Source organism: Bos indicus x Bos taurus, chromosome 9 (assembly GCF_003369695.1).
Source record: "Bos indicus x Bos taurus breed Angus x Brahman F1 hybrid chromosome 9, Bos_hybrid_MaternalHap_v2.0, whole genome shotgun sequence".
Taxonomy (NCBI): domain Eukaryota; kingdom Metazoa; phylum Chordata; class Mammalia; order Artiodactyla; family Bovidae; genus Bos; species Bos indicus x Bos taurus.
Window position 1 is genome coordinate 94039200 of NC_040084.1, and position 14110 is coordinate 94053309.

The 14110-nt window shown below is 38.7% G+C and overlaps 1 protein-coding gene across 9 annotated transcripts in view; it reads left to right on the forward strand.

Annotated features, from left to right (window-relative positions):
- The window catches only part of ARID1B (AT-rich interaction domain 1B), a 439749-nt gene that overhangs the window by 297695 nt on the left and 127944 nt on the right, over nucleotides 1-14110 (forward strand). For all 9 annotated transcript variants that reach the window (XM_027551921.1, XM_027551917.1, XM_027551923.1 and 6 more), the window contains one exon: nucleotides 12914-13157. In XM_027551921.1, the coding sequence (XP_027407722.1) occupies nucleotides 12914-13157 (244 nt within the window). The remainder of the gene's footprint in view (nucleotides 1-12913; nucleotides 13158-14110) is intronic.

Here is a 14110-nt window from a genome sequence, read left to right on the forward strand (position 1 = left end):
GAAACTCTGAGTAGGTTTATAAGCACCTCTTTTGGAAAAGTAGTTTTGAAGTAATACATTATACAATGGTTATATGTTCTTAGGAAGATGTGTTATATAAAATGCCCCTTAGTGCTAGCACTTGAGGTATTAAGTGACCAGCTGCCCCTGTACAAAGTTGAAAACAACCTTTCATCTCATTGAGTCTGTAAATCATAACTGAAAATGAGGAAACATTCATGTTTTTAAGTTTGCCTTTGAGGGGAGTGTTGCATGTACTGAATTTCATTGTTGTTGTTCAGCCGCTCAGTCGTGTCCGTCTCTGCGACCCCATGGACTGCAGCACACCAGGCTTCCCTGTCCTTCACTAGTACCCGGAGTTTGGTCAAACTCATGTCCATTGAGTTGATGATGCCATCCAACCATCTTATCCTCTGTCTCCCATTTCTCCCACCCTCAGTCTTTCCCAGCATCAGGGTCTTTTCCAGTGAGTCAGCTCTTCGCATCAGGTGGTCAAGGTACAACAATAGCCTTTACACAACATTTCCATCTGTAATCTACTCAGGCTGACTATGGTAAAAGATTTTTTTTGAATTCTCTACTTTTTTCTAAAACCCTCAGAAGTCTTAAAAATGATTCCTATGGAAATGTAAAAACTTTACCTTAAGTAGTGAGTCATTATGGTTATTTTCCTTAACCACTTTCCAGTACTATAATTTTGTTATAACTTCATTGTTAGAATTATTGTTGAAAACCTGTGTTCATAAACACAGTGCAGGCAGTCTTTATCTTACTCAGAGCTCATGAATGTTCGATGCGGCTAGGTCAGTGCCGACCGGGACCAGGAAACTGGGGAAGGGTGCAATTCCCGGCCTCCTCTTCACTTTGCAGCCATGTCCTTCTGCTGACGCTGCGGTCTGGCTCTGTATCCCCAGTGACTCAGTGGTTTAGGCTCTCTAACCCACTGCCTCTCCTCTATGGTTACTAGTGATAACAGCTCACACTTACAGAGATGCTGCAGCACTAATTCTTTTACGTATAACTTCCCATTTAATTCTCACAACAACTCTTGTTGGCAGATACTAGCATTTCCCCCATTTTATAGATAAGGGGAGTATGAAGCCCAGAAAGGTTAAGTATGTTGCCCATGGTCAGTGTCAAAGTGGTCAAAGCCAAAGTCTGGAAGTAAGTGGTCCTCCTTCAGAGTTTGCAATTGTAGCGAATGCTGACAGTTCATTAAAACTCGACCTGGGAAGTTCTGTAGTAGATACGTATGATGCAGGACCATGGAGGAAGGGGCTGGGCAGCTCATTCTGGTGGTGTAAATGTCCGGGGAGGCCTTACCAGGTGGTGATGGAAGACTCTCCGAGGGAAGCAGGGCTTCCTCGAATGAACCGCGCGCAGAGGTCCCTGGAGCAGCCTCTCCCTCTGATCCACAGATGGTGCTGCTGCCTCTCTTGTCGCCTCCTCTGATCCCGGCTCCTGCTGCTGCTCTGGCCTGAATTCCACCACCAGGTTTACAGTCCACTCCTTTCTTCCATGCCTTCTCTTCTGTGTCAGATACATACTGCCACATTCAGAGTTTTGGTTAGCTTTCTATCAGTATTGTTTGTGAGGTTTATATTAACATTTTTAGTTCTAGGTCATTCAGTTTCGTTGCTGTATAGTACCCCATATTCTGAATAGATCTCTTGATTTTATATCACTGGAAAATTAGATTGTCTCTCTCTCTCCCTTTTTTTTTTAAACAATACAATACTGAAACAGTGCTACTATGCTTACATATGTCTCCATATGTGTGTGTGCCAGTGTATAAACCTAGGAGTGGACATCCTGGATCATAAGGTAAATGTATCTTCAGCTTTACAAAATGCTTATAAATTTTTGTCTAAAGTGGTTATTCTAAGTTACATTCCTCTACATGTGTCTGGAAGAGCATAGAGTGTGTATTTTTCTCTCTCCAATGTTTTATGGTCATGAAATCTCAATTGGAAGAAGAATTGATGCTTTTGAATTGTGGTGCTGGAGAAGACTTGAGAGTCCTGAACTGCAGTAAGATCAAGCCAGTCAATCCTAAAGGAAATCAGTCCTGAATATTCATTGAAAGGACTGATACTGAAGTTGAAGCTCTAATACTTTGGCCACCTGATGTGAAGAACTGACTCATTAGAAAAGACCCTGATGCTGGGAAAGATTGAAGGCAAGAGGAGAAGGGGACAACAGAGGATGAGATGGTTGGATGGCACCACCAACTCAATGGACATGAGTTTGAGCAAATTTTGGGAGATAATGAAAGACAGGGAAGCCTGGCATGCTGCAGTCCATGGGGTCACAGAGAGTCAACACAACTTAGCAACTGAACAACAACAACTACCATTTAGTGCTGACAGAAGTATTACCTGATCACTCCTGTGGTATTCTTCCCCTAAATCCGTAACCCCAGCCTAACCAGGAGAAAACACTAGACACAAATTGAAGAACATTCTACAAAATACCTCAGGAGTGCTCTTCAAATGTGTTGTGGTTGTGGAAAACAGGGAAGGATTTGAGAAATTGTCACCGATCAGAGGAGACTAAGGAGACAAGGTGAATAAATGTGATATGTGTCCTGGAACAGGAGGAAGACTTTACTGTAAAGGCTGCAAATTTGAATGAAGTCTGTAGTTTCATTGATAGTATTACACCAATTTCAAGTTCATAGTTTTAATAAATGTGCCCTGGTTACCATGTAAAATGTCAGCGTTAAGGCAACCTGAGTGAAGGAACATCAGTACTGTCTTTGCTGCTTCCAGGTGAGGCTAAAGTCATTTCAAAACAAAAGGTTTTAAAAATTCAGTGAAGTATGTAGAATAAGTATGTATGTTCATATGCCTCATGTGACTGGGTAAAATGTCAAAAAATGAAGTTTTAGTATTAATTCTACAGCAGAACTTCCAGTTACTCCATGTAGACCTGGTACAGTTTGAGAGCTATGTTTTTTTCTGTTTTTGTTTTTCAAGTTGCTAATTTATTTGCAGTTCCTATGTCTTATTGAAGTATTTCATTGCTGTATACTGAAGAAATAGAGGTCTCTTGAGGGTTCATGCTTTTTTGTTTTTAACTTTTATTTTCAGAATTTCTATGTGCTAAGCACTGTACTTTTAAGATATACAATAGTTGTTTTTTACCTTGAGAGATGCAAAAGATGGTGTCGATTGCTTTTCTGCTGTAAAGATTTATGATATACTTTCAGTAATAAAACCTCATATCAGTAGACAAACTCTAAATCTTACATATTTACAGATCTTGTTAGTTTGTCAGTTTGCTTTTAAAGCACATGGGTCATTCATACTTACAGTTTCATACCTGGTGTTGATATTTGTAAAGCACCAAACCATAAGCCCACATACCCACATCCCTGTGCCTGCGTGGCATGAGCTCATTTTCCTCCTGTGTAACTAAGATGTCTTTTCATACTGTTCGTGGAGTTCTCATAAAGAAAGCTGAGTGCCAAAGAATTGATGCTTTTGAACTGTGGTGTTGGAGAAGACTCTTGAGAGTCCCTTGGACTGCAAGGAGATCAAATAAGTTAGTCCTAAAGGAAATCAGTTCTGAATATTCATTGGAACGACTGATGCTGAAGCCGAAGCTCTAATACTTTGGCCATCTTATGCAAAGAACTGTCTCCTTAGAAAAGACCTTGATGCTGGGAAAGATTGAAGGCAGGAGGAGAAGGGGATGACAGAGGATGAGATGGTGGGTGGCATCACCGAGTCAATGGATATGAGTTTGAGCAGGCTCCGGGAGTTGGTAATGGACAGGGAAGCCTGGTGTGCTGCAGTCCATGGTGTCGCAAAGAATCAGACATGACTAAGTGACTGAACTGAACTGAGACTAGATGTCTTCAGAATTTTGGTTTTGAAATAGAATATGCAGTTAAAGAATATAATCTGTTAAATTGTTACTCATAAGTAGTCTTAGACATTGTTGTGCCATTTTAACGGTAAAATCTGTATCCTTAAAATTGTTTTAGCCATTGATTCTTAAGTATAAATGAAAGGAGTAAGATGACTGTAGGCTCATGAAATTTTCCAATTAGAAACCACACTAATATTTAACCCAGGCTATAGTTATTTAAGCACTTTTGCTTTTGTTCACCTATATATTAAGTTTTATATAGTACTAAAATGTATAGATTTTTAAAAAATATTTTACAAATTTATTTTTGAATGGTACCTGCAATTTTAATCATGTTTAAAGCAATCTGTGTTCATAAACATTTGAAAACATGAGGGTTTTGGGTTTTGTTTTGTTTTGCTTTACAATGTTTAACATTTCTCATTTGGCACTACACTGTATTTTTTTTTTCCTTGTTTGATAATATTGGAACTCACCTTTTAGACCTCTGTTGGCTCCCTAATTCCTAAAATTGTAAGTCCATATTCCTTGGCCTGAGCCTGTGAAGTCATTCACAACTGTCCCTGGGTGGCCTCTTCAGCTGCATCCTCACTCATTCTGCTTTTCCAGCCTCCCCCTTCTCACATGGCATAGTCTCCCATAGAGTTTGCCTGCACCCATGGTTCTCTCTGCTCTCTACTTATCACTCCTCACCTGGACCCGTGACAGACAGCAGCCCCTGGCCTGATGTGAGCTGGCTGAAGACCTACCATTCTGTATTCCACAACACTTGTTAAGTCACCCATCCATCACAGAATTTCTGCTTTGTCGTAGAACTTAAACCTGCTTAGCTGTTTCTCTGTCTCCATTGATACTCCATGAAAGAAGGACGCTGAAGTGTTCAAGACCACCTGTGCAGGCCAATTTAATTGTAAAATGTCATCCACATGAAAAAATGGTCTACCTTTTCCCCTACTTCCTCCCACCTACCCATCCCACACCCCCGTATGCAAACCTTAGAGAGGGCCTGCCTGCCTGAGGCTGTTCCTAAGACAGTACAAATATCCCTCCTCAAATTATTTAGTATTCTCACTTTATTATATAGCTTTAGTATCACCAGTAGTCTTCCATTTGTATTAAGTATATTCTTTAAGATTTCATTGTTCTTAAATAACAAAGGGCCGGCAGTTATTCACATGTGAATCTTTTTTAGTGTTTTCAGCACTGTTTGGGGCTTTGACTTGAGGTCAGGAAGGGTCCTGGCTATTTCAGACAGTGAAAAAGTTAAAAAACATTTTGAATGGTAGGAACAATGGGCTAGAGCTAACAAGATGTTGTAGGCTCCTCATGAAAGAAAATGCACATAGTATCTCTGCTATAGAGAATTGTGGTTATAGTTGTTACCCCTAAAAATCATCAGATCATGATCTTGAGCATCAAATCATCAGGATCATCACCTGAGAGGGTAGTCCCAGGATTATAACCACGAAGGGCAATGCTATTTACAGATGAAAATTATTCCCAAATTCTATACAACTAAAAGATAAATATAAATTTTCTTACCAAGTTATTTTTAACTTCAAGACTGTACTGTGTTTGCACAATATGATAAACACTATTTGTTGAGTCTATTTGTCGTTATTCCTACTCTACATAATGTCTGCTATTAATAGCAGAAGAGCAGAGACTCTCCCTGGGCAGACTTCAAAAACTGAGAATAATTTAGGGTCCGCTTGAGGCCTGTGAAGTGGAAAAAATTCCCTTACATGATGCATATTTCATACTTATATTGTTTACCACTTCTAAATTTAGAGTGGCAATTTGATATCAGGGGTTTTAGCCGAAGGAACTTTGTGGATGGCTTTTATTTAGGTGGAAAGTTTTTAAAAATCAAAGGAAATAAAATCATTATAAAATTTTTTGCTTATGATAGCATGCTTAATTCCAAATCCTGTTTCTGTAAAGTATCAGTTCAGCTAATTATCTTGTAAATATCCCTTTAAAATGAAAGTTACCGGTCAAGGAATCTTTGCTTAAGAGAGGATGCAAATGAATCAGGTGAAAGTCGTTTCCCCAAAAAGTGGTTATTGGCTACCTCTCTTAAAATGAATTCTGACTCATTAATTTTCCTTGTGTTATCCCTGGCTTTGGATATGAGTTTGTCATCTGTTGATCTTGTGACGATTTTTAAATTAGGATCAAACATTTTTTTCCAATTGACATCATACATACTAAGGCTAAGAATTGTATATAGCATGGACCAGAGGAGCCTGGCAGGCTACAGTCCATGGGATTGTAAGAGTCGGACATGACTTAGCAAGTAAACCACCATCACATATAATGAAAAGATAAATATTTGTTATTTGGATATGTTTAAGTAGAAAGTAAGATACATATTTATATAACTTTGTAAGAAGATGCTTTGCAGGCCTAAAACTTAGTGCTTGGTAGGATTTTATTCCTGGATTCTTTCTGTGCCTTTCCATTTTTAATTCCTTTACACCGGAAGTCTGAGCTTTTAACTCATTTGCTGTCTAGACAAATGAAAGCAGCAGGGACTTTGGTGGATGTCTTGAAGTACACTGTTATGTAGGTTTGTGCTGAAAAGAAGCCTACAAATATCATGGAAGTTAAACAGTCACTGTGAGGTTGTTCTTTTTGTGTATATATGTCAGTCAAATTATTGGCTCAATTCTAATATCAACCTCAAGGTGTATTTGTATCACATGTCCAAAATGATAGTTCTGAAATAAGGTTGGAGGGTATGAAACGATTTTACAGTGTGTTTCCAAGGAGCTAAGCATCTAATGAGCCTGGGTGCTTGGCCTCCGGGATGGTAATTGGAAACAGAGGGCCAAGAATTCATTGCTAAATTTTAATGGCAATCTCAGTCATTTTCATTAGAGCATTTTTGGTAAATATTTAGAAATGTTTGCATGTGCTGGCTTACTTTGTATGGTGTTTGCAGCTGTATTTTACTGTAAAGCTTATAAATTCAGTGACACTCATCAGTGACCGGTTAAATCCTCCTCTCTTCAGCATTGTCCTTAAGAAAGTTAGGGCCTAGTTGGAGAGAGAGAAAGAAAAACTACATGCCAGGATTTCATACTCAATATTCTAAAAAGGAGAATAGACACTATTTCTGCTTTTGAAGATAACTGACTTTTTTAAAGACCATTGAGCTGGCATTTTCACCTGTGCTTCAAACCCATGGGAAGTCACAGTGAGAAATCATTAACTGTATCCTATTAAAACCCTTAAACAAGAGACCTGAACTTGTCTCATTGATTGAAATATCTTCTCTGTTTCTAATTCAGTGTTTATCCTCATACTCTCTTGGGGCTCTTCTGAGCAAGAGATGCCCAGTTCATGTGAGGCTTAGCAGTTTTCTACCAGTGGCTGATATAATACTGTCAACTAATTGTATTAAGAACCATAGCTGAGAGTATTTTTGAGTTGATCTGCTTTAAAAAAAAACACAAACCCACTTATTTAATTAAACAAGGGAGTAAAATTTTCTGACTTATTCCCAGTTCAAGACAGTAAGACATCACCAGTATTGACTGAATTTATCCTTTAGCAAGCTGACTTATTAGATAAACTGAATACCATCAAAACCAAAGAGGTCTCTAGATGTAGTGAAGTCATGATATATGAATGTAAAATATTCTTAGGAAGGATCATGTACAATTTGTATTTATATTTATACTTAATGTTGTATGCCTATTTTATATTTTGTAGAAATTTAAAAATTCCTCTTGTGCTCCTTCCTGGCACTTGTTCTATACATTCTGTCATCACTGCCCTGGCCCATCATGTTGAATCAGAACATATCTTTGCTCTATGTTAATTCATCAGTGTTTCTCTTGTCGGAGTCTGATAGGATTGTTACTGCTCTCAGGTGGCATTTCATTCTAAGCACAGTGAAATCTCTTGTACTTGTCACTTAGGTTAGAATGAAAATTTTACATGGGCTGAAGGTGGAAGGATGATGGTTACAGAGGGGCAAGTCTTTGTGGGGAACTATGATTTAAATTACATTTTAAAGTAAAACAAGCTTTTCCCCAAAAAAAGCATTGATTTTCTAAATATAAACTAACCATTGATAGTAGGGACTGTATTATTTGGGGTGTGCTGGAAGTATTCAGTATTCTGAGTGATGTCAGATATTGAAAACCCAACTTGATAGCAAGACTTTATCAAATCAGATTGTCATGGCAAAATACTGAATTTACTATGCATGAGCATATGAAGCCACTGCCTTACCCTTCACTCCCTCAGTAAAGAGGGAGGATGCAAGGAATGCTGTGGGGCAGAGGGACTCCAGCCCCTTAAAGGAGTCCTCCCTGCAATTACCTTGTCTGCCAGTTCCCAGCAAGACAAATGGAAGCACTGTAGCTTGAAGGTGCCTCGCTTAGAATGAGATGCAGGAAGGTCTCTCTGTTCTTTACAGGCATCATAGATCTGATGGTACTTAGAAAAGAAGAATAGAGTTGGTGCCCTGCTGACTAAATTGTCCTCTAGAGGGGTATTCGTTACAGAGCTTCTTTGTTAACTAGGCTGAATGTTTAAACCACTGTTGAACTTCTTTTATTAACGTGTTTTAAGATAGCTATACATATGGATACCCTAAGTATCTGCAGGGCGGGAATATTTCCCTGTAATTTACATATAAAAGTTACGTGTGTGTATAACAGTAATACAGAAATTATACCTTTTTATTACTCTTCTGTTACACTGAGGTGTAGTCAGCACTGAAATTCTGATGACTTGTGAACACTAAGAAAGCCACCGTTTTTATATTTTTCTCTTGATATTTCTTTGATCAGCTTGTTGAATAACAGAAATGTTTTTCATGCCTTTGCAGCTTGAATGAAGCTCTCTTAACACCCATCCGTGTCACTTTTTCAACCATAACAGAATTTTAAGGGAGAACAGGGAAGGAATTTATAGGTAGTGCAGAGAATTTTTAAATTTTCCAAGTAACAGTTTGTTTTTTATGAAAAAAGATTTGCATAAAATTATTTAATTTCAAATAATGATTTTTTTTAAAAAATTGAATCTGTGTCATCTTTTCTGTTGAATTCCATATTGTAGTATATTAGAAAATAATGATTTTATATCTAGTTACCTACCAGTTTTTTGTTTTTTTTTTTCTTTAAAGAAATCATGAAAGGCGTATTTCCTCCCAACTGATTCTTACGTGATGGACCCTTATTTATGAATAATGCACATTTGTTAGGTAATAGGTGTCTGTACACAGAGCCCACCACCCATTCTTAAGTAGGGGCTCCCTGAGTTAGTCTGATACCGCTAAAGAGGAGAATTCTATCTGGCGCCCAGTCAGTGTTTTCCAGACAGGTATGAATGTGGAGTCATTCCCTGTTCCTGGTGAAGCCTGTGTGCGCATAGGTCACCATGCATTTCGGCTGAGACCTGTCTGTCCTCCTCCTGTTTCCCCATGGAAGAGGCAAAGACATGAGAGGCCAGACTAGATACAGCAGGTCAGCACTGTTTTCTATAAGGGCCAGAAAGTAAATATTATAGGCTTTGAGGGCCATAGTCTCAATGCAGGTCTCCATTGTGGCCCCAAAGCAGCCATAGACAGCACTTCAGAGAAATTGCTGTGACTATAAGATGTCCTAGTAAGATGTTACAGGACCCTGAAATTTGAATTTCAAATATTTTTCATGTATCACAAAGTATTACTCTTCTGATTTTTTTTTTTCAGTCATTTAAAAATGTGTGGCTTATGTGTGGAGCCACAATAGGTAGGATTTAGTTTTAGTCCTCACATAGCTTGCCATGCCCTGCTTTGTGGAGCCCACAGGTGTGCCCCTTTGCACTTTTGTGAACTCCCTGGTGACTCAGACGGTAAAGCGTCTGTCTACAATGCAGGAGACCCAGGTTCGATCCCTGGGTTGGGAAGATCTCCTGGAGAAGGAAATGGCAGTCCACTCCAGGACTATTGCCTGGAAAATCCCATGAACAGAGGAGCCTGGTAGGCTACAATCCATGGGGTCGCAAAGAGTCAGACACTACTGAGCGACTTCACTTTCACTTTATATCAGGTTAGGAAGGGAATACGTTGGGGATAGGTACTTAAAGAATTATTCAGGACCCAGCTATCTTCTACACCTGGAGAGAGGCCAGCATTCACCCTGCAGCAAGAGGAATGGGTGGAATCCTGTCCTGTGGTCCCTGTCAGCCTGCACCTCACTCCTCTGCATGTGTGTACTTAAGTTTTATTTGGAGGAAGTCAGATAATTGTGTTAATTGCTAAAGTGTAAATACTTCACAATTGCCAGGAGAAATATCAATAACCTCAGATATGTACATGACACCACCCTTATGGCAGAAAGTGAAGAACTAAAGAGCTCTTGTTGAAAGTAAAAGGGGAGAGTGAAAAAGTTGGCAAAAAGCTCAACATTCAGAAAACAAAGATGATGCCATCTGGTCCCATAACTTCATGGGAAATAGATGGAGAAACAGTGCAAACAGTGACAGACTTTATTTTGGGGGGCTCCAAAATCACTGCAGATGGTGACTGCAGCCATGAAATAAAAAGACGCTTACTCCTTGGAAGAAAAGCTATGACCAACCTAGACAGCATATTAAAAAGCAGAGACATTACTTTGTCAACAAAGGTCCATCTAGTCAAGGCTATGGTTTTTCCAGTAGCCTTAGAAAAGACCCTGTTGCTGGGAAAGATTGAGGGCAGGAAGAGAAGGCGATGACAGAGGATGAGATGGCTGGATGGCATCACCGACTCAACGGACATGAGTTTGGGTAAACTCCGGGAGTTGGTGATCGACAGGGAGGCCTGGCGTGCTGTAGTCCAAAGGGTCGCAAAGAGTTGGACACGACTGAGCGACTGAACTGAACTGAACTAAATACTTTCTACATTGTACGTAGTATTTTTCTTGCATAATATTCTTCCTCTGTTTCTACCTGGCTTCACAAAAAGTTCTGAAAGTCTGAACTGAACTGTTGTTGAACCCAGTCATCAAGTTGAATACAATGTTTTATCTGCTGAATATATGCAAAACCATCCATCTCATGTGCCTTAAGTAGAGATATTTATATTAATATATTTTTTTCTCTGAATTCTGAAAACATGATTCTGTTTGTCCCATTTTATTTTGGAGCTCTGATGATACTTTTTCTAGGGGTTATATTTTCAATCACTTGCTACTGTTAGGTTTCTCACTCATACGCTCAATTATATGACATTGAAGATTACTGTGTTTTACTTAGATGTTATTCTTCTTAGTATAAGAAATTTTTGCTTTTCTATAATCATCTTTTTGTGAGGTTCTCATCTCATCAGCTATTCTTTAGTATGTTTTTAATCATTGGCAATTTGGCTGTTAAAAAGAGAAAAGTTAATTGTATGATATATGGTTAATAGATAAACTTTCTAGGAGTCTTGGATCCTCATCCTGAGTTTATGTTGTGACATTTTGGGGTACCCTGAAGAGCTCTAACCAGCTCTGCTTTAGTGGCCCCCTTTGCACTGCCTGGTCTACATTCATTCTTCAGGTCCTAAGCATCTTCCTCCATCAGTTTCCAGAGCCCTAGTTTTAGCAGTCCCAGTGGTAAGCAGTGAGGTAAAATTAAACGATAAAATTGTGTGAGTGGAAGATGTCAATTAGGGTTGAATCTGCTTTACAGACAATACCATGACCTAGTATTTCTGATCCCATTCTGCAGTATTTAGTTCTAAGTTATCAAGACAAATATCTTTTATCCTGCTTCTCAGCCTTTAGGGCTCATTCAGCACCTAGTTCCAGGTCTCATCTCGGTTTGCAGAGTCAGTGATGTGGGAGCCTCGCCCCTGCCACGGGCCTGCACTGTACAGAGCTCCTGTTGGTGGGAACCCCATTTGGGACCTCTATGCCCCGCCGTGAGGTTCTGTCTCCTCTCACTCTGATGAGGGCTCAGAGGACAGTTTTCTCATTTCTCTTCTCTCCTGTCATGATCTTTGGCAGGCGCTGTCTGTCCTCAGTGTTGTAACTGGTAACAGTAACCTTGACTCTCTGACATTTGTTTTCTATGTCTGTCAAATGGGAGTTTTAATATCTGCCTTAGAGGGTATTATGGTAAAGTTACAGGATCTTAAAGATTGTTTGTTTAGCTTAAAACTGTTACAAAAAGTAAGTTATTGGAGAAGGAAATGGCATCCCACTCTAGTATTCTTGCCTGGGAAATCCCACGGACAGAGTAGCATGACAGGCTACAGTCCATGGGGTCGCAAAAGAGTCGGACACAACTTAGCGACTAAACAACAACAAATACAAATATATACTATACCAGTACTCAGTGTTCACTGCTAGGCCAAATAATATACTTTGGTTGCACTTCCTTCTGTATGGTACCTCTTGTTTTTCTAGAGTTAATAAACAAATGACTGTTTCAAAAAAAGGTAGTAAGTTATAACATTAGGACTCATTTCTGCCAACATAACTTCAAAGGGATTTATTTTCATCATACCAGATAAAAATATACATCACTCTTCTATTTATAAGAGAATTTTTGCATTACCTAAAATATCAGAATTTCTTCCCACAAGGTTAGGTTACAGTTAGGTTACAGTTTGGATTGCTATTACATTAGAAGATCATATTTTGAAATTCAGATAGCCCTCCAATATTGATCTTTAAGTAGGAGGATCCAAAGCCTTTAGTTTTTAGTTTACTGAAGTGATCCTGTATGAATCGGGCATTCCATTCAGATGGTAGGTACATCACCACCTAGCATGCTTTTCCTGTGAGTCTTTGACGGGTTTGTTGGACTAGGTGCTGACAGCTTAAAGGAAAGCTGTAAGACAGTTTAATGAAAGGTACAAACTTTTTAGCCATAGAGTAGATCCTATGGATTTAACTTATAAGAGACCTCATTAAAGTCTTCTAATAACAACTGGCCATGCTCTGAATTTGGGGTGTTCTCTAGAAAAACTCTGAAAGGTTAGGGTTAAGATTTTCAAATAGTGTTTTGAATAGGTATTTGTCCAAATATGTGTTACTCCATCAATGCATGCTATTTCTTTCCTCCTTAGGACCTGTCTGGCTCCATTGATGACCTCCCCACGGGAACAGAAGCAACTTTGAGCTCAGCAGTCAGTGCATCTGGGTCCACGAGCAGCCAAGGAGATCAGAGCAACCCAGCTCAGTCACCTTTCTCTCCGCATGCATCTCCCCATCTCTCCAGCATCCCTGGGGGCCCATCGCCTTCTCCTGTTGGCTCTCCTGTAGGAAGTAACCAGTCACGATCTGGCCCAATTTCTCCTGCCAGTATTCCAGGTATTCATTTCTTAATAATTACTATTTTACTCTGTAATAAATACAGACCTAGTTTTCATCAATAAAAACATACATACCATTATTATTATGTTTTTACTGTTTAAAAACCTAATGATGGGACCATGATTAGAAGTTAGGAGTATAACTGCATACAAGCATCCTAGTTCCTAAGTATACTCAACTAAAGCATACAAGCATCCTAGTTCCTAAGTATACTCAACTAATGAATATAAACACTGATTTAGTAAAATCACCTGTTACTTTCAGTTTGCATGTTTACCTTAACTTACACCAAAAAATTACTTATTCTCTTAGGATATGTTTCGTAGTGATTTTGTTAAATAAGATCCTCTGTTGATAAGGTGAGATTACTGTGGAAGTTATTTTCTACAGTATTTTTAATGTTCATGCTTATCACTGTTTTAATTTGCCAGCATACGTTCACAGCCTTGTTACTTATACAAACTCTTACCTTTTAGTTTTGATAGAAGAAGTTCATGTTCCATTAACCTCTTGCATTAGCTCTTTCCGTACTCATACTCTTGTAAATCTTTTGCTTCCTTTATCATATACTTGGGGTTATTTATTTGTTTGTTTATTTGTCAGTTGCCCCATCCTATTCCAGCTTTCTTTCTTATATCAACCAGCTTTCCTTTATCCATCAAATAGATGTAAATTTTTTTCTGTGTAACTTTTGCTAGCATGATGTAGGTGGCTGCCAGAAAATACTTTTTACTCATCTGTCAGAATTACTATTGAATTGCTGATAAATTTTCTGATAGTTTATTCTGTTATCTTAAAAACATGGATAGTAATTTTTACCCCATCTTATTATTTTGCTCTTTTTATTTTTAAATAAAAGTTTTATATATGTATATAAACATATAAGAACATATGAAAAATGCTAATTATGAAACAACTATCGAATGAGTACTCGTGGCTCACCATCCAAT